At 40.2% G+C, this 21979-nt stretch overlaps 1 protein-coding gene and 1 pseudogene across 1 annotated transcript; one reads left to right on the forward strand and one right to left on the reverse strand.

Annotated features, from left to right (window-relative positions):
- The first annotated feature begins 1160 nt into the window (after positions 1–1160).
- On the forward strand, positions 1161–18976 carry LOC144660914 (translin-like). The gene is made up of 6 exons (XM_078521638.1): positions 1161–1283; positions 6372–6462; positions 16207–16306; positions 17123–17238; positions 17664–17746; positions 18230–18976. The coding sequence occupies exons 1-6, from the start codon at positions 1161–1163 to the stop codon at positions 18452–18454; spliced, it is 738 nt and encodes a 245-aa protein (XP_078377764.1). The 3' UTR covers positions 18455–18976.
- On the reverse strand, positions 9264–14470 carry LOC144660916 (uncharacterized; annotated as a pseudogene).
- Positions 18977–21979: the final 3003 nt, after the last annotated feature.

Below are 21979 nucleotides of genomic sequence, written 5' to 3' on the forward strand. Positions count from 1 at the left end.
ACGGAGTGAACGTGACATGAATTTCCTTTACCACGTCATCTTTTGCTTTTTAAAACCACATGCCTAGCCGGAAAAATGCCTGCTTAGCATGCAAATATTTATTTTGTTCCGAATGTTCAATAAAATAACCCAAACCAGTTCATTTAAAAGAAAGCCAAATCACGCCAAAATAAAGAGTAGACTATAAAAGCTATCCCATTGTGTTTCTCCGTTTAGCGTCTTCCGACAAGCTTTTGGTAATTCCCCTGGCGCGATGACGTGTATCCCGTGCTTTGACACATTCTTGCTGAGCTTGCAACTTACGTTTCGATAACGTTTCGATTCTCAAAATACCGTAAACTCAAAACAAAAATTGGGATATCCAGAAAATAAGTCGTTGTTTTGCAATATTTAACACGTTCCGGGTAAATTGTACGACTTGTACTCGCTCCGAGCCAAAGGCTTGAGTAACACAACAATAAATATTTCACACAAACAGAGCGCAGAGTATTCAAACTGAAAATAGGTGAATGATTATTTATAGCTACAAGCGAGAGATCGCGTGACATGGGTCTGACGTAGTGGTAGTTTTAAATAGCTTGGACATGTCCAAGCGGTCTTTGTTTTCGCTATGTGATTTTAGGGTAAATTAATATTAGCGCCTAAAGACTTGTACTAGTAAAAATTGCGTTCTTAATCGTTTTAAACTTCGCAGCCTTCGAGCGCTGAACCCCTTACATTCTTAATTGGTTATGTGACGTAAGATTTGGGCTACTCACGTTTTTGATTCTTATATAATGTTTGTAAATTTGACAAGTCACGTTTTTTCTACAAGAACGGAAGTGCTGAAGCACAGCTATAGAGTGACACTTTACAAGTCACGCGCTTTGATCACCCACAGCGGAAAGTATTCCCTTGAGAAATTAAAACAGTCCCTTGAGAGTTAACAAGAATGCAATCCCTTCCGGTTCAGATTTTAGCCCAGGTAAACGCTATTCTACTTCTTTTTGCTTGTAAACAAGCAAAAAAAGTCGAAAAAACGAAGATATCTTATCAGACTTATCAGTACCCACAGAGAAGAAAATTGTCCCGACGAAGAGCCTGGCGACAAGAATGCGCGCAGACCACCGCGCAGCATTTTAGATAGCACACCGCTGCGCAGTATACGTACACTCAACAACATGGCGGCCTTGGCGGCCGAAGTGAAAGATAATAGTGACGTTACGGAAACAGAGGAAAAACCGCTTATCTCTTTGTTTGCTTCCTTTCAGGATTATTTATCAAATGACCAGGAAATAAGAGAGGTGCGTTTTACGAGTTCTCGCCGCTTGTTCGTTCCTGTAATTATAAATTCGTAAATCCACGTGGACTGTGTTGCATGCGCCTTGCAGTTGCTGCAGGTCTCTGCAGACTGTCCCGCTGCAGGCTCAGGCAAAATATATTAATCTTTTAACCAAAACTTGACCTTCTAGGCAAGTAACAAAATCAGCACTTCGGGGTATCAAATTTGTACTAAGAGGTGGGAATCCTTTATTGGGGTCTTGTTCCCCCCCCCCCCCCAACCTCCCACCTCCCTGGACATGGGGGCTGGGGAAGGGGGCGAATTTTTTTTTCTTGTGAATTGTAATATCCATAGTGAACCGTGAACCATGAGTTTCCAAGACATTCTGTAAATTGTTATTATTATTTAATTTTTTGTGAAGCATGATTTACCAAATGAATGTGGATCATGTGTACTTACGGCACCCCCGATCGAGTGTCGATCGACACTAGCGATCGACCATCAATCGACACTATCAATTGACACTCGATCGACCCACGATCGGCACTCGATCGACACTCAATCAACATATCGGTCGACCCGCGATCGACACACGATTGACAGCCTTTCAATTTCCTTTGACACTCTATCGAGTAGCGATCGATACTAGCGATGACTACACGTTCGATGTCGGTCGACGTGTCGATCGGTACCTTACGGTCGGCTGTCGGTAGCGTGTAGGTCGTCTGTCGGTAGCGTGTCGGTCGTCTGTCAGTGATATATCGTTGGTATGTCGGTGATCTCAGTATTCCTCCTCAAAAGGCGGTATGTCGATCGATTGTCGATCGTGGGTCGATCAACAGTCGATGGAGGTGTGACCATCGAACATTCTCGAGGGTTAAAACCTTCACCGATGTGAAGGTTTTAAAAAAATCCCCTTTTAACACCCAGAGGATGACATGAGGTAAAGTGATTGTATTGGAATTTCTCTGTCGGCTTATAGTGTGTCTTGATGTCAAGGATATATTCTGTGTTAAATCTATCTCCTTACAAACTACTGTGTCCAGGAAAGTTAAAAATAAGTTAATTCGTTCTGAAGAAAAATAACAGTTCAAAAGTCTTTAGTACGCTTATCAGGCGTACTAAGGGGAAAAAGTGGAAAATGACTCCCTTTTCGCGCACCATATGTGGGGTGGAGTTTGTTGGCTTCAGCTAATAAATTGACAAATGTCTTGTCGTTCATGACCCCAAAGGGAGAACACATCATCAATGTATCGATTCCATTTTCTTGTATTGACATTGCTTTGGCGAATAAGTCTTGTTATAATGTCTGCTATAGATGCTGGCAAATGCCATTTTTGTACCAATGGTAGTTCCATGAGTTTGTAGATAGTTCTTGCCATTAAATTGGAGAGAATTTTCCTTTAAGATAAAACCAAGCATTTTCGTTATGAAGTGAGTTTGGATAGGAGGATTGTTATTGTGGAACGTTTCGTATGCTTGGTATACTATTTCCATCCCTCTTCATGTGGTATATTATATCAGCTGGTTACATCCATAGATACTAGAATTCTAATCTACTGTATATTTTTTTTACCTGCAAAGTTGATAAAGTTGGTATTATCCTCGATGTACGTAGTTGAGCAATTACTTACTTACTTACTGCCCTATACGCCATCGGCGCTAAGGGCAGTAAGTAACGCGTAACGCGCCCTTTATAGGGGTTAAACCCAGGCGCGCGAAGAGAGAGTCCAGGATAACTTGCATGAGCATGCTCAGAACGAACCAATCAGAAGCGAGGAGTGTGGCGTTACTTGCTTGGGACGCGCGCTAGGTTAAAACTGGCTCGCTCAAATGACGAATTCAACTATGCGACCGAGCGCGCGAATAAATGCAAGAAAAAAACTGTGCTCAATTGCATCCAAAACCAATTCAATAAACAGCTACAAAATACTAGGAATAGTTGACGGATAGCGATTTTTGTTTTGGCCGTTAGCTTTTCGCAGACACTGACTGCAAAGCTAGGCTTTTTAAAGTTATTCCGGTGATCCTGCTTTAGTACACAGTCGCGTAGTTGAACTCGTCATCTGTGTGTGCGCGTTTTCAAAAGGGCTGCCAAATATGGTTTTTCCCCCAATTTTGGGGAAAAACTGGCGCATGCGCATGCAAGTTATCCTGGACTCTCTCTTCGCGCACCTGGGTTCAGCCCCTATTAAAGGCGCGCGGAAGAGAGAGTTCAGCGACTGGACTACGGTAGGTCTCGCCTTATCTTTTTTCTTGCGGTTTCAAGCCGTCGTTTGTGGAAGCGTGTGAGGGCATTCATGAACACCTGTTTGGCTTTAAATTTAATGTCCGCAATTTCCTACTGCATTTTGAAAGAATTATTAAACATTGAGACACCGAGACGTTTTCATCGATAGATTGCGTCAGTTGTCGAGACGAATCCTCTGCTTCATACTTCCGGTTACTTAAGGGTTCTCAGGAAAATTCAGCTGCCAAAAAGTTAACATAATTTGCTGAATCAAATTCAAATAATGCTCAGTCAAAAGCGGGGGCAAAAGTTAGGGACTGGTCAAAAAGTACAGGGATGGGGGGAGCAGAAGTGGGGTGGAGTTTTTAAGTTCTCGAAAAGGGGTGGGTTATGCAATTTTTAACTATGCGAATGTGTAAGGTTTTCGTCAGGACCAACGAAACTGTCCGTCATACCGGGATGTCCGTATTAAGCGGGTGTCCGTAAAGCGGGGTTCCACTGTACTTTATTCTGTTAACGAGTACAGTTTTCGCGTGCGAGTTGAAACTGATCAAAAAAATCTAAAAGTGAAAATGATGTTGTAAAAACTTAAAAGAAGTTAAATTTTCGAAAAGTCTCTGTTGCTTTCGTCAGATTTTTTTTTAAATCAGCCTGAGTTTCAAATTGTTTTAATAAAATGATTAGTGTGATCGCCAGAATAACATCAACTAGACTTCGATTGAGTTTGATTAGTTTTTCGTTATGTTTGGTTCGATTGATTACGCGGGGGGTACTCTATGTCTTGTACGTTGAAAGTATTTTTTTTTTAACAGCAGCAATTTTCATTTCAACGTTGTTCATCAGTTATTCTATTTAACAATTAGACTACGAGCCCAAAAAATTCACCCTTAAAAGAGCAACGCGAGCGCGATTGTTTCTAAGATTTTGCGATTGTTTTCTAGGTTTTTGTATGTGCGCGCGGAAGAAAATTTAGTGGAGAACAATAAAGACAATAGGTCTGATAGTTGCCCCTTGGAAATTTGATGTTCTTAAAACTAAAATATTATCCCTCGAAGCTTCGCTTCTCGGGCTAGAGTGTCTGCAGATAACCTGAAATCGTGCCCTACCTCCCTACTACTGATTCGTAAAAGAAAAAAGAATGCCTGATCGCAGGTTAGGTCAGGTTAGTCTACAGACAAAAAAAAAACTATTTAATGCATTTAGTGGGTTTCTTGTCTGGTCATGTTTATAAGCCCTCCCTCCCGGATATAAGCCCCTCCACTTATAAAGCCCACCCAAAACTCCTTGTATAAGCGCAGGGCTTACAACCGGAATTTTACGGTATGAGCTTTTCGACTGTGTGGCGACCGCTATGACGATGTATGGATATCGATCAACACTCGACCGTGTGTCAGCAGAGCGTTGATAGAGTATCGACCGAGTGTCGACCGACTAGGAGGATACTATCGCCCGACACATGAGTCGGTCGACACTGGACCGACTATCGCCCGTTGTTGGTCGAGTGTCGATCTAGTATCCATGTAGATCGAGTGTCGATTGACATTTCGATCGCGGATCGATCGCGTGTCTATCGAGGTGTCGATCGACACTCGATCAGGGGTGCCGTAAGTACACATGATCCATGAATGTTATTCTTTTCGAGATTTGTGAAAGGGCCGTTTTATTTTCCATGAAAAATCCATCGTCCATTACCCCATCCCCCTTAGTACTACATCCATTGCACGTAAAACTTTTTCTATTTAAGTTATTCCTAAGTTCCCCAATCTGTCCCACAATCTGTCAAAAATAAAGAAAGAAACCTGCTTGACTTACAGATTTATTTGGCTACAAGCCGTGCGATTTTTTTACCAAATGATACTGAGAACTGATCAAAACTTAGGGGTTCGGCTTGTAGCCAAGTATTTCCGCCAAAAACATCCGATAGCAGTACAAAAGAATTGAATTTGAAGGCTATAAGGCTAGCCGTGTGATCATCAACAAAGGAAAATTAATTGAAAAATTGTGAGTGTGACAAATCGGTAAAAAATTGCAGATGGAATGAAGCAAATACAAGGGAAAGAGGTATCAGTCACAATGTTTTTCATCTTTTTGAATCAAGAAGAAACACTAATTGCTTGGGTGCATTTGCGCTACGAAGCCTGAGAGCAGCAACCATAAATGATGCAACTCCCATGGAAAAATAATTACTTTCAAAGGCAAATGAAGTGAGATCACTGTTTCCTCGACCGAAGCGGTTAATAAGTTCACCAACGTCTCAAAAGGACTCTAGGTTTATTGCTGTCTCATTTAGGGTTGTATCCGGTTTACAGCTGTGAGTCTTTCGAAACCTGTATCAATATTACAACGATAATTATATATAATAATTTGCCAAAGTCGAAGGATTACATATTTACTGTACATACCCGATGGCTCTTATTTAGGTCTTGATCTTCGGGAGGAAACCGAAGGTGATCTCAATTGCCGTTCGCACTAATTGCAATTGATTATCGATTGTAACGTAATTCTCTCGTTAATTAGTGATTGTAAAGTAATCGTCACAAATGAACATTTCGTTTCCAACGAAACAATCACTACTTAGACACTTAATATTTTGAAACATGCGAAGGTTGGCACTTCATGGAATTACCATGAAGTTGCTCGAAGAGCTTTCGATTTTTTTAATGCACCTTTTTTTTCCACCTGTGATCAGGTAAATTTTGCCTGTTGAAAATCTTACCTACATCCCTGGAAAAGGAAGTTAGATTTGATACTAATGAAAGGAAAAAGATAAAACATGAAAAATCATTTGAAGAAAATGTGTGCAAATTATTAAGTTTGTCTTGATAGAGACTAACAGGGCTTTACATGTAAATACTGATGCATGTGTGTTAAATTTTTCAGGGAATCAAGACAGTCATTCGTGACTTGGAACAATCTGCAAGAGAAGTCCTGGCTGTTTTACAAGCAGTACATCAATCTTCAAGTCCTGAAGGTACATGAAAGTCTCTTCTCAGTGTTTGGATATCCCGATTAAACACTGTTGTTTGTGTTTGATTCATTACATTAAATTCTCCTTCCTGATAACCAAACATAATTCCTTGCAATGTTAAATATTTGTGAGAACTTAACAGTACATCAACTGAAGACGATCTCCGAGTCAGGGCATCTAATAGGGTGCGGAAAAAATTAAAAAATTATATGGAAATTTTCAGGAAGATTATGTGGAGGAATGTGTTGATTATGCAGAGAAAATCCTGGATTATGCGAAAATTTTAAAAATTCATTAAAAATGATATTAATAATACGCAATGTTGTGATTACCCATAACTGACCTCAACTCGCATCTTTTCGCATAATTCATCAAAAATCGCATCAATTAAATTTGTACAAATTCGCTCGGTTAGAGAAAAGAAAAAAGAAATACACGCTTTAAGTGTTATTGTCAGAGAAAACCGGGCAGGAGCAAAACATCGGGGTCGGCCGTTTACCTTCATCTTTTTACGTTATAAAAGCTATCTGATAAGATTAGCAACGGTGGCATTTGCAGCAGTAGAGGTTCTTTTTTCTTCGAGATAACACTATTCTGTAATTTTGGGCCCTCCAACGGCCTAAAATATCTGGAATTTTGGGCAACTTTGGGTGAGCCTACAACACACTTTGTATGAGTCCTCAGACTTCTAATAAGCAATTATTGGATGAGGTTGAGCATGATATCGTGAATTATCAAAATCGAGGTCTGTGTTATCTGCCGAAGCCGAAGGCTGAGGCAGATAACACAGACACGAGGTTTTGTTAATTCACGATATCATGCGAAAACCAAATTCAATAATTATTTTATTATACGTTTTTGGAACTTTTTGAGTACGGGCTGCCATCACTTTTTCTGGCGCCGGCGTAAAACTTCGTCAGAACATTAGCCAAAGCGGTTTTATCTTGTGGTTCCTCCAGGTTCTTCTCCCTCAAATAATAATTCAGAATTTTTACACTTTTTTGTTGTTCTCTTGGTGTTTTTAGAATCTTTGTTCTCAATCAAAACTTTCAATTCCTCTTCAGGAACGGAGACGAATCGCTCAGCCATATTTTCAAACGTTTGTCAGCACTACACGGACGAGGGGCTTGGAAACTAGGCGGACTTTGAACTCGACATGATAACCCAATATCTGCTGCAGATATTGGGTTATCATGTCAAGTTCACATGCTACTGTATATTGACTGAATGCTCTCGACCAATCACATGTTTCAAAGTAATTCTAATGTATAATAATATTTTTTATATGACATTTATTCCCTTATAAGTTGACTGGGATATGTAAATCCTTCTAAGCTTTAAAACTAATTTTTTTACGAGGGGTTAAAAATTGTCATTGAATCGTTAATGAGCTTGACCCAAATTTGAGTCATTTTCAGTCGACTGTTTCACAAAAGTGCGGCAGTCTATTTGGAAAATAAAACCATCCCTCGATAGTCTTTTGTGCTGTTATCAAAATGCAGATCAGTTAAAATTGGTATCTAGAAGTAAATCGGAGTTAGCGGCGTCTGAAACTTACATTTCAATTTTTAATTAACATATTTCCCGCCAAATTTTTCTTGAAGGTTATCACTACGTTGTTCCTACTACAACGATTGCAGCCCATAATTCAACAAAAGGGGCGTTCAAAAGTAAATTGCTTTGTTCCCTGGGCTATGGGGTGGAATTTTAAACCGTCTTGTTGCTATTTAGCTTGGTTAAACAGTGAAAACTGTCAACGTGATATTTTATACTGAGCTCTATTTTCCCGCGAAAGTTGTTAAAATGTCACGCAATGTTGCAAAGCAGGAATGTTTTCACAAATGATCTTTTTGTGCCTGAAGCAGAAATGTAAAATATTCCATATACTATTTTTTTTACCGCCAAACCGCTGTTCAAAACAAGTTAAGTATCTTATTGTTACTTATTTTCGCGGGGCTTGCGAAAACAAAGTCCCGCGTAAACGTATTTTTAAGGCTTTTAATGTATTTTTTGGCCAAATGGCGAAACTTTTGTCCAGCGATTATGCCCGTTCCATTTTCGCGAAATTAAGTTCCCGTGAAAATAACAATGGATTAAAACTAAAAACGTGTAATAGCATAGATTGAATGACCGTAAGAAACACCTGGTGTTTCGACATTGCAAAACATTATGCTGAAGCAGTAGCTCCTGGTTCAAAAGTATACTTCCCGTGCAACCACTGCGCAGACGAGCGGAAAGCAGTATGTATAGGACATTAATAAAGAAAATACGTTATTTGAAATAGCCTCCTCAATGGGTTCGGAATGGAAAACAAGTATTATATAACAAACGTACTTAGGTTATTAGTTAACGTTCACAGAAACACGAAAGTTTGTTTTCACGTTAGCGCTTCAAAAGGATTCTCCCAAACTCTGCTGAATGCCGGTACATCAGGCTATGTAAGCACACAGTGGTTATTTTATATTTCTTTCATAAAATATACCCAAAGAAGTAAAGCGACGTCATAAATGTGGTTATATAGCCTCAAGGGCTTTAGCCTGCTTAGCAGGCGCCGTAGTTGCGAGGAGGCCACGCGAGGAAAAATTGAGGAGGAAAAAATCTATTTATCCTTGCGTGGCCTTCTCGCGATCGCACACTCGCTTAAACCCGCTAAAAAACTATACAGACGCCTGCTACGCAGACTGCATGGGCTTTCAGTGGAAATCCAGCATAAGTGTCATTTGAAACTTCTTTCTTTGACGTGCAATAAAGATACCGTCAAATGCGTTACTAGACCAAAAAGCTGCGCGTGAACTACGGCTTGTTCAGGTTTGGAAACATGTGCATGATTTCACATACGTTTCCAGTGGCTCAATGAATGATTTTTTCCTTGCTAGTGACCCATCAACTGCTACTTGTAGGCTTTGGCATATTTCCCTTAGCTCAGCCACTTTCAGCGTGTTAAGTTTCTTTGCTCTTGTAAGCTCGCAAATGTTTCTCTCCCCTACTTGAATGGGGTGATTTGGTACATCCATGTCATGAAGTACTGCTTGCCGCAAATCCTCGAGGACAATTTCAGATTCCAGCGCCTCTAAGTCTTCCTCTGGAATTTCTTCGTTGGTGTCTTCTAACCCGCTCTTTCCCGTTTGACTTTGTCGTTGTAATGCTGATAGCCTTGAGAAGAAACTGTTTATCTGAGGAGCTGTTCTCCACTCTTCTGGAGTAAACAAAAGATGTCCATGATCGTCCTTGAGGAACTTCATTTCATGGGATACCTGTACTGGATCCGCCTTTAATCCGCTTCTTGCTCCTGTGTTAAACTTTTTTTGCAAATAGTTCTTTACGTGATCCGTCATTCGTTGTGGCTTTTTGGTGGTTTTTAGGGCCCATCCTTCTGTTCGCCTTCTTTAACGGTTGAAGAGGAGGTTCTGTCGTAATGTGCGGAACTTGCTTCTTGTTCAGAGATAGGTACGCTCACACCAGTTACCTTCTCAGCCCACTTTTTTCTGATAGAATCATACAAGGACTCCGATTCTAACTTTCTGACATGCTTTCCTGAATCCATGTGCGCATCAGCTTCTGCCTCTGTCTTAAAAGTGAGGACGCATCCAGTCTCACCGCACGAGAAGATTTCACTATCAGGCCTGGTGTTTTCTAAGACAGTACCCCGCTCTTTCGTTCTGGGACCGAACTGCTGGATTACTTTCAGCCCAGTGTCTCCTTGTTTCTCGATAATCAGTTCACTATACGAAAGAAAGCGCCCAGGTCCAACATTGTAGGTCTTCCAAGTGCGGATTCCACTTTTCTCAAAGGAGAAGTTGTTAATAAGGCTTATACCGGGTATTTTGTTATCCATGCCAGCCGCCTTGGTGGTATCAACTTCCACAACAGCTGCCCTGCAACCCTTCAGGCCGCCGTGGGATTCCAGTGCCTGTTTCATGTCATCTGCCGTTGTCACGTCGTGCTTCTCATTCACCCACCTCCGAATGTGCGCTTTCATGGGCAAAGTTTTCCGATCGCATATGTCCTTCCCAGCCTGAGGATCTGAAAAGTCGTAGCGCAGTGGTGTTACACCTGTTCTTTCTCCAATGTATGGAAGACTGAGGATCAAGGGCCCGTTATGGTAACAACCCGCGTTGTCTGATCGCAGGAAAGCCTTGTTGATTAAAGGGTACTCAAGCTTGATGGTGTGAAGCAGATGCTCAATGACTGACATCACGGCAAAGCTGTCTTGATTGCACGTGTTGATGAGATGCACAAAGCACTCAACTTCGTATCTCCCATCAGCATGCAAGTGGGTTATGACTGCACTTACATGCCAGCTCCTGCCGCGCTTGCCAAAAAACGCAGACATCCTTTCCCGGTAATGCTGGGCGAGATATTTCATTGCCCAGTCTATGATTATCAAGCACGTTTCTTCGTTAAGTTGGCCAAGGGCGTTCTGCTTAGCTTCCTCTTGATTAACGGAGCGAATCAAATGTGCCTTCCATGCATGCTGCTCGAATGTACGCCTTGTTCTCAAACTTCATCCTGGCCTTCTGATCCTCGGTGATGTCCACCTCCTCTAGTTTCTTTGCGATTTCTTCTAACACCATATCGAGAGATTCGCACCTATCACAACCCGGTGTCGTGAGGGTGCTGACATTCTACACGAAAGTCAAGATTGGTAGGATCACTAAGAGCATAAACAGTGCAGTGGTCGCTGCTGTTTGCGCCTTGAAATCCGTCTTGAAATACCTTTTAGCCTCTTTCATCGCCTGCCCCATCTTTTGGGCCCAGTGCTCGTCTGCGCCGTTCTCCATTAACGTTTCAATAGTTGATAGTACATTGTCGAATGCTTCAGTTCCTTCGGCGGTGATGTTATCGAGTCCATGAAGGGACTTCTGCATTGATGCTGAGCAAATTTCAAGCATTCGAAACAAAGAACGCTCGCTAGCTGGCTCAAATTCTTGCTCTTTGCAATAGCTTGTGTACTGATGGATAATTCGGGAGGGAATCAATGTTCGTATAACAGCCGGGATGACAATACGTTCCCCAGAGTCTAGCTTTAGCGTTTTTGTCCCAAATGCAACATCTTGAAGTAGGTCTGGTCGTGAAATGTAATTTATAAAATGATCAACTTTCACGGGATCGATTCTTGTTCGGAAGATAGGCTTTTCGGGAACAATTTGTCCTTTTCCTACTTCATTAGCATGCAGACGGGCCTGGTCAATTCTCCATTTAGTTAACCCGGGAATTAGTGTCTGCAATTCTGCGCGGCTAAAATCATTTGCGAAAAGAGATAGAATCTGGCGTTTGGTTTGCCAGGACCCTACTTGATCATGCGCTTTAATCAAGACATCAATAAGCCCAGTACTTGTGTCGAAGCGCTTACGTTTGGATGAATCACCATCCTCTCTTTCAATTATCGATTCACTTCGAATAGAATTCCAAAGTTCTTTTTCCTGTCCTGGGCTAATGACCGACAGTGAGGCTGTTACGGCTTCCCGCGCCTTGCGCATATAGTACTTTTGCTGGGTCGAGGAAATGTCATCCCATGAAGCGTTTAATGAAGAACGTATAGGGCTAAATCGTCCATTGGTCAGGTTTCCTAGAGCATCATTGAGTGCTTGTCGTCTCTCGTTTTGGAGTTCCTTTTCGTCGCACCATATACTAACCTCTTTCTCGGGTTCAGAGTTCTCAGAGTCTAGTGACGATAGTGTCACAGTCTCGTCTGATTCTTCTATCTGTATTTGGTCATCTTCAGTCACATCGTCAAAGTCAGTAGATTCCAGTTCCTCGCACTGCATTAATGTAGAGTGCTCACCAGGATCCTAAAAAGAAATCATGAACAACGAATGTGAACTTTTGCTCACTGTACCCTAGCCTGTACTTTCTTCCTCACTCTGTACGTTCAGAGCTGTAAAAAGTATTTATCCGCAGGCTACATACCCACTTGACATTAACAGTCACTCCAATCACAAGACAAGAAAACACGTATTGCAAATTGGGAATACCGCTGACCTTTTCTGCGCCCTCGACGTTGTCAGGCTCACTTTTTTTACGGTCTTTGTAGTGTTGCAGTCGGCAAGTTGTACAAATAGCTATCATGAAAAACAATAACAACACAAATTATTAGAACTAGCTATCGCCCAAGCAAAATTCATTTGCCGGAGTGCCACCCTCACTGTACTCTATAAACACCCCTCCCTACCCTTCCTGGCCAAAAACTTGGACAGAAATGAAACCACTCTTGCTTTTAAAATTTACACATCTTTACTTTTACATTGATGACTCTGTTTCCATTTTTACGTCTACCTCAGTGGATTTTATTATCATTTTGTTTGCTAAGCAAAATTCATTTGCCGGAGTGCCACCCTCACTGTACTCTATACACCCCTCCCTACCTTTCCTGGCCAAAAAGTTGGAGAGAAATGAAACCACTCTTGCTTTTAAAATTTACACATCTTTACTTTTACATTGATGACTCTGTTTCCATTTTTACGTCTACCTCAGTGGATTTTATTATCATTTTGTTTGCTAAGGTTATTTTTGATGAATCGAACAGTGGCTCTATTATTTTGATTAGGGACAAACCATTATTTTCTTGGAGGGGGGGGGGGGGGTGAGGAAATTTTCCTCTGCAAACTTTGTTTTTAGGTTATGCACCTCTGCAAACACTTTTTTTGAAATTCTTACTATTTTTTGTTATACATATCGTGTTTGCAAACAATTTATTTTGTCTTTCCAGGCCCTGCAAACAATTTTTTTCAATATTTTCCATCCCCCCCCCCCCCCCCTTCAAAAAAATAATGGTCCGTCCCTTACTGTAAAAAATCCATTTCGATAAGTTTAATCAACTTTGATTTTTAATATATTTTTATTTATCGCTATTACTTTAGTATAAACTATCAGCCAGCTATGTTATTGTTTTGTATCAGATTTTCAGATTTTATATTTTTGACTGAACCAAAATCTCAAATTAATGCGGCTTATGAAGTCAATTGCGTGCAAGCTGATAATTCAATTAAGTTTGAGGTTTATATACGTTTAATTTCGTTTTCTGCGAATCCTCGAATATTCATCAAAAACAGTTGTATAAATTGATAAAAAGAAATGATCAATAATTATTTAGGATACATTTTTGTTGCATTCTTTGGAAGAGCTTGCTACAACAGGTGTTTTTTTACATCTTAAATTGTGCAAAAAGTATGTTTGTACTTTTAATTAGTTTTGATTTGTGTTGTTGAAGACGGCACGTAAAATATGCGTTCGAGTAACTATAAAAAAAAAAATTGCGGGGCAAAGCGTATGCTTGTTTTTGTTGGTTTCGATTCAAAAAAGGTACATATATCTTTATTGCCATTACACGCGGTTTGGCCCTAGAAAAAAACGCCTTTTTGATTACAAATATTAGCTGGGAAGCTGAAAAGCAGAAAAACTACACTAGCCTGCAAAGTACTTGCGTACGGACGCCAATTTTCAACCTTTCGATGTAAATCGTGGGTATGTAAAATTAAAGAGGAACTGCTAAAGAAATAAAAGCGGTATACTAACCTGCGCCGATAGGAACCACAACATTGAATAAAGCAGAGATTTCGGCTGACATAACAGCGTTTACGCGTCTAGGGAGTTTTATTCGCTTCCTCGTGCCCTCGTGTGTTGGATAGCAGCAAAGTTCGCCTTTCCGGCCCGACCAATCGGTAGTGAGGTCTCGCCTATGCTTGGGACAGATTGTCATGGCCTCCATTTCCTCATTGTTTAAAGCACCCGGCAGACCAGCGCGGTTTAATATTAACTGTGATTCACTGACCTCAGTTTTTCCTCGACCACGTTTACCGCTGATTCCAAGACTTACAAGATGAAAAGTCATATCTCGCTTGCAAGCCAGTAATGGAAGAATAACTGAACCGAGCCCACCTAAACTACACGGCGAATCTTCTGACCCGAAAGAACAGTTCATGATTCAACGTCGAGAATGAAACAAAGCTTTACACCTGTCGTCTGACCTTACAATTCGTGACACGTCACGCATTTCAGAAGTCAGGGGAGACAAGTGTGTAAACAATATGTCTGCAAAGTCTACTTAATTAATTTAAGGTAATTCTCGATTGAATTTGCATTATTTGATTCAATTTGCTTTTTGGCGATGATCAAAAGACCAGCGTACTGAGGATACAGTCCGGTTTTTAATACCATAAAGCGTGACGGGGAATAAAAAACAAAACTTTCGCGGGAAATTTTGGTACATGTGTAAGAAGTTATCGGGTATTTCTTTAGAGATTTGAAATGTTAAGACATGTTGTTAATGATATAACTGTTTCCTTGTTCTCTCCCGAAGACAACGAAACTGCTTTTAGGTCCATTAAGTTAATAATGGACTGCAATCAGAGAAAGTCGAAACATAGTATGTTAGAAAATTTGGCGGGAAACATTGCTAAACTGAAAATTGTTATGGCAGTTTTAGACGCCGCTAACTCCGATTTACTTCTAGATACCAATTTTAACTGATCTGCATTTTGATAACAGCACAAAAGACTATCGAGGGATGGTTTTATTTTCCAAATAAACTGCCGCACTTTTGTGAAACAGTCGACTGAAAATGACTCAAATTTGGGTCAAGCTCATTAACGATTCAATGACAATTTTTAACACCTCGTAAAAAAATTAGTTTTAAAGCTTAGAAGGATTTACATATCCCAGTCAACTTATAAGGGAATAAATGTCATATAAAAAATATTAGAAGTCTGAGGACTCATACAAAGTGTGTTGTAGGCTCACCCAAAGTTGCCCAAAATTTCGGATATTTTAGGCCGTTGGAGGGCCCAAAATTACAGAATAGTGTTATCTCGAAGAAAAAAGAACCTCTACTGCTGCAAATGCTACCGTTGCTAATCTTATCAGATAGCTTTTATAATGTAAAAAGATGAAGGTAAACGGCCGACCCCGATGTTTTGCTCCTGCCCGGTTTTCTCTGGCAATAACACTTAAATAAGTTTTAAAACAAATTAAACATTGTTTTTTTAAGGTGCTTTACCTGTCAAAAACCTTGGAAACCCTCTGATATGTAGTTTCCAAGCAAACAACACTACCCAGTACTTCGAGCAGGCATCTTCTTTTTTCAGTTTCCACTAAGCCATAAAAACATTCACACAATTTATAAATTTGCTTTCTGTCTTTGTTTTCTTGTTTTGTAGTGACATTTACAAGGCTGAGTTAAGAATCTTTAAATCCTTCTATGAAGTCAAAAACATTGTTCCCTTGTTCGACACTGCATGCATAGTTAATATAGGGAAATGGTTAGGAAGCCCGGCAAACATCAAAGGAGCAAACAAAGAGGCCAAGATTTATGTTGGAAGGTCCACGACCCTGCACATCTTTTGTTTTGCGCTCATACACTATGCATGAATTACGTAATCGCAATGTTTTTATTGGCTAGTTACATGAACACACGTAACCACCTATTGTATTTTGTCAGGTTTTGTGCAGGGTCAACCCCCAAAATAGCGAACAAAAACATACAACAAAGAACTTTGTCGGGATTCCTAACCATTTCCCTCTATTAACTATGCTGCATGTTAACACTTGCGCCTTAAATAGCACAATCGGTGTTACCTTGCCCCGTTCATATATATATGGATTATGATGTCACCAAAAGTGAACTTCAAAGCTCAAGTACAATGTCATTTTTGAGAACTTGACAGACAATCTCTTCAGCACTGATGTTTGACTATGTATTTTGTATGTAAGGAGAAGGAAGTTTTTGATCATGATCACTCTGGCTTTCAGATGTGAAGAAGATTTGTGCTAAAAGCAGACAAATGCTCGCTGTTGTCAAGTCACAGTATGCAAATCTTGTGGAGAAAATACCAGCTGGTCAATATTACAGGTCAGTAAGTACATTACCGGGTATATTTTTTCCTTGAGCATCACAGGGCTCCAGAATATCGAATGTGTTTCAATTTGACCAAAACTCGATGTGCGTTTCTTGCCCTTGCCCCTTCAATTGTTAACAAATAATTTGGTGGAGAAAGGCACTCTGAGAGTAAAAGTATTCTGCCCAAGAACACAACAGAATAACACCAGCCAGGGTTTGGACTTGATCTTGAATCCAAGGTGGTGTTTGGACAACCTGTCAAAATACTGGCTCGGGGGGAGGGGGGAGACTGCAATGGACTAACATCCCAACAAGAGGTGTAGAGATCCTTTTAGTTACATGTAGTTGCCTCATGCTACAGAAATGAGACTTACAGTGTAAGGACTCAGAAATCCTCTGACACTGATAAGCCAGGGGGGGGGGGGGGGGGGGTGGGACGACGGATTTCCGAGTATGCGCATGCAAGTTATTTCTGGACTGGCACTCCTGCGCCTGGGTTAATCCCCTATATAGGGCACCGAAGGAAAAAATCAGGGAGTGGACTACATTTAAGACAATCAAAACAACACTGACATAATGCGCTTGAGACCAGATTTTCCACGCACTGGGAATTTCACTGCTGAGACTGGGATTTAGACAAAAAATAGGCTGGGAAATGGGATTTGGGCAAAATTTAGGCTAGGAAATGGGATTTGGTACCCCCCCTTCAGGACCCTCTTGGGAAAACATGCCTGTCAAAATGAGACTAACAGTGTAAGGACTCAGAAGTCCTCTGACATTGATAAGCCAGCTGTGTGTTTTAAATTCTTATGATTTTTTTTATTTTAGATTTTGTGACCACTGGCGTTTTGTGAGTCAACGGTTTGCCTTTCTTGGAGCATTTATTGTGTACCTGGAAAGTGATCGACTCATTACTAGACCAGAGCTGGCAGAAATGCTTGGAGGTAAGCTAACAGTGCGATGAAAACCTTACAAATTTTACCCTGGGTGGGGTTCTCAGATTTATATTGAGGTGGAGGCAGTCCATCCAGAGTACATTCAATCCTCTATTAAGCACTCAACCTTAGGAAATAGCAAACTGAGCATTGCAAATATTGAGATTGAACTAGAATGCCAGAAGAATTGCATATTTACATCAATTTATATTTTTAAGAAAAACAATAATACAAAATAATAAGGAAAAAATCAAGTCATTGCATGTTCAAGGAAGTGCATGTAGGTAAACAAAGGGAAGGAAATGAAGGCTGACCAGTTTGCTTTTCTTCCCTTTGTTCACCCACTTGTTCACATTTCTCCACAAACAGAGAACCTACAGAACAAGCTACAGTAAGCTGACTCTTGATGTTTTATCAACATTTCTCCATTGCAGTCCAAGTAGAGCGGTCATCTGATGGTTTCCATATTGACTTGGGTGATTTTTTAACTGGACTTCTTCTTCTTGCAAATGAACTGGTAAGTTGCTTGAATCAACCACAATGGAAATGACTACAGAAAAGGTCATCAAACAGAATTGATTGCTAAATTAATGAACTGAACAATGGCTCTACCAGTTCTGATTAGTTTAGAGAACCCCATTGGCCAAAAACCATGACAGCTACTTTTTCCGGCCTGGACGTTATCAGAAATAACTTGCAAATTATGATATCTTCTATCGTATTTTTAATATATTTTGGATGATGGATTGACAGATGAACTGACGAACAGACAAATGGAGGGAGGGACAGACTGATGGGCGGACAAATGGATGAAGACCTTTACTTATAAATAATAAAAATCTGACACTTTGCTACTACAATACTGATAAATTACAATTTATATTACTACAGTGTAAATGCTGATTAGTATTCTCAGAGATATTGAGAGCATAGTAAAACTACTACAATCCACATTTATTAAATGTCCAACCAATGTTTGACTGTTCTTTTTTTTTTTCAGTCACGGTTTGCAGTGAACAGTGTAACCTCAGCAGATTACGGCCGACCTTACAAAATAGCTGTATTTGTAGCTGAGCTAGACGCTGGCTTCAGACTGTTAAATCTTAAAAATGACTCTCTCAGAAAGAAGTTTGATGGCCTCAAATATGACCTCAAGAAAATTGAAGAAGTGGTTTACGATCTGACCATCAGAGGACTGAAACCAGCTGTGGAAGAGGCCAGTTAAAAGAGACAAATCAAAGCCTGTGGGGGTGAGGGAGAGGAGGGCCTGGATGAATGTGGCTCTGTGGACTAAAATGTCCCTGTGAGATGTTGATGTGACCACAAACACAGCAAACTTACAACATAATATCTCTCAATGTGCTGTTGTATTACTGCTCTCGCTGATAAAAATGTCTGCAAGAGACTAGCTACCGCAATCTTTCATCCAAATCAATCTGACTAGCTTATACAGGGTTATTGCAGTGCAACCAAAAACACTGGACATGGTTAATAGCCCATATATATCTTTACATAGTGGCTGTCTTCTCTTAATCAGGCAGAATATTGACAACGTACAGTGACCAAATGGACGGGAACAAATTTCCCATGTTAGTTGACAAAGATAAGGAACATGTGTTTCCTTCATTCTTCGTTGTGTCTGCAAGCATAAAACCAAAGCCATATCTGTTCATTAGCTGTAAGTGAGAATTTATTTTGTCATGGATTCCACAAATTAACCTGTTTGTTACATTGGAGTTCATCTTGTTGGGGCTTGGTTCTTGACAATAATATTGACTGAGACTTCAGTTTGTGTTGGAACGGTTGCCTTAAATTGTAACATGTGTCATTTCTAAGGAGTGATCACTTATTATTTTATTGGATAATAAAAATCAGCTTTTGAGTTCTTATCGGCAAATTTTCCTTTAACAGCACTTTCTCACTGAAGAACAATAGATTTAAGTTAGACGAGGAGTGTCACGCCAGCTGGGTGTCTTATCAGCCTTGCAGTGGTAATGCTTCATACTATGAGAAGTGTTGATGATAATAATGGCTCACAAATGTCATACCGGTATGTAACAACTGAATACATAGATTTTCTCAAAATCGTTTGCTTCTCATTTCTGGTTTGGTGGTTGAAGACCCCAGGTGTGCTCAAATTGTAGGCAAGTCTACTGAATACATGTCATGTGAGTGAACATTTCCCTGTACAGTATCATGTGGACATGATTTGTCCTCCTAATCCACAGTTCAGATAAGCCACTGTAGTATGCCCTGTTTTCAGGAATTGCTTCTTGGTTCTCAATCACTATGTAACTGTACTCACAGGGTTCTAAATTATTTGAGAATTTTGCACTTAACCATTAATTTTTGGTCTTTTAAAGCTGTACCCCAATCTGGTTCCCAGGGTCTATCTTCTTCCTGTCCCTTGGAGCAAGAAAAAGAAGGGCTTCAGAGAGTGGGAGAAAAGAGAGACCTTGGGAACAAGGTTGGCTGTTCCACATTTAGATGCCAGCGAGTGCTCAATCGCGTATCTAAGTCCCACATCCAACCTTGACAAGTGTAAGGTGGGTTCTGAGTATTAGATCAGCCTTTTCCAGGGGTTCGGTTTCTTGGGGAACAAAGCGAAAAACGGCGAGCAAAAAAATATGGGAAGATGTGCCCGCGTCCTCTCACCATTCTTTGTACTAATCCCATATTTCACCATGCTCCCCAGCTAACGGAATGCCTGAAACAGGCTTTGTATGAGATTTGTGAATGCATTGATTCCCTGCTAAATGTCTTCTTACAGATATTGTAATGGGAAGTGTTTTTTGTTATAAAAAAGTGATTTTGAGGAACTAATGTTTGGATAAACAAGTGTTTGACAAGAACACCTAGTATGTATTGAATTTTATTTTGGTTGGTTCTTTGTGATCTTATGGGTGATATGTGGATCTAAGAGGAACAATTTAAGAAGTTTTCAGTGGATGGTCAATTCTTGCATTTCAGCACCTTTGTGAATTTTAATTCTAATATAATTTTTGTTTTAATTCAATAATTGAAACTTTTTTGGACTACACATGCACACTGGTATTGAATATGAAGAGAGCAAACAAAAATGGCAGGGGCAAGTTGTTGTGCATATTTAAGAATAATTGTTGGTGAAACAGGAAGGAACAATCCACATTTATGTGGAAAAATGTGTGTCTGACACACCTGACTCCAAAAGTATTTAGTTGAATGTATCAAGCATCAATGCGCGATTCCCCCTATAGCGCGCGCCTGCAGGGAATCATGGTAGTTGTGTCATCAAACCATGCGTGAGACTTAGCAATGTGCATTGTTGCTTAGTCTCGCGCATGGTTTGATGAATACAACTACAGTGATACCAGTGCGGGAGAAGGCCTTCTCCCGCCCTGAGTGATACCCTGCAGGCATGCGCTATAGCTAGAGGGAATCGACAATTCATAACAAGGATCCCCCTCAGTGTCATTTACAGAGTCCCCCTCCCCTCCCCCCTACCAAGGCCTGATCAGTCCACAGGTTGTCATACCAACAAAGAGAAACACTCCCTTGAGAAAACACCATTGAAACATGCAATAAGATCAGCAGCAACCTTCTTTTCTTTTTATCACTTTATTAGTACAAAAATAAGAAGTTATTACAAAAAGCTATAATTAAAATAATTTAGAGCAGTTTTCAAATGATTACAGTAGTGTGAAACCAAAAACAAAGTAATCACTCTGGCCAATCACAAAGGACTCAGACAATCTGACCAGTAAGCCAATCAAAACTCACAGCATAACATGTAGCTAGCATGAAGTGTGGGAAAACGTGTGTGAGCAAGTAATGATTGGCTTTGTTTCCTCTTCTGATTGGTGGTGCAAGATTTTTAAGCCAATCACTTGGTGCAGCAATGCAAAATCAAAGCAAATGCCAGTTACTTTCAATGCTCAAGTGAAAACTGCTCTACATATGTATTTAAAAACAGTAATTATATTTAACAATTACCGGTACCGGTATCATGATAAAATAAGTGGTAACTGCAAACAGTTACGATTTATTAAGCCAGCCGCACACAAGAGCAACTAGCTGAGCTATTCGCCTCACGTGCCCGTTTGCTCAGCCATTTTCTCACTGCACATTCACCACAGACAGTGAGGAAAGTGTTTAGCAAGTTTGATTCGGTAGCTGCCATGTTGAATCACGTGAGCAATCTCCATGTGTTTATTGGTCAGTTGATATTTCTGGCTGAGCATGCACACGTTGAGGATTTTTCCACTCAAGGCAAAAAACATCAAACATGATAAATATTTTCCTCAAGGCCTCGCGAGGTAAAATTCTCACGAAAAATGCCTGCACACGAGAGAAATTTGCTTAGCAAATGGGCATGTGAGGCTGTTTAACTACTGAAGGCAGAAATTATTATAGTAAGGTATAGCAAAAGTTTTCTACGACGTTTGCTTATTTTTATTTTTTGGCTATTTTGTTATTATTTATACCTGACTGTACTGAGTTTAATGAATGGTTAACTCAAGTTCAAAAGCTATACTGTCAAACAATGCTTATTAAAAAAATTGCTGATACATATATAATATACCGGTATGTATTCTCCTTAAAAAATATTGACAGAAAGTGGCTATTTTTTATACATTTATAATAGACTGGAATCATCGAGCACTATACCCCACTAGAGTGCCTGTTGCTTTTAATGCACCGTCAAATATTACTGAAACTGTTTTGAAAATAATTACTGCAATTGAAATGTCAAGTTAGGGTGTTTACCACT

This window comes from Oculina patagonica, chromosome 7 (genome assembly GCF_052425735.1).
Source record: "Oculina patagonica isolate OP01 chromosome 7, crgOcupat, whole genome shotgun sequence".
NCBI classification, from domain to species: Eukaryota; Metazoa; Cnidaria; class Anthozoa; order Scleractinia; family Oculinidae; genus Oculina; species Oculina patagonica.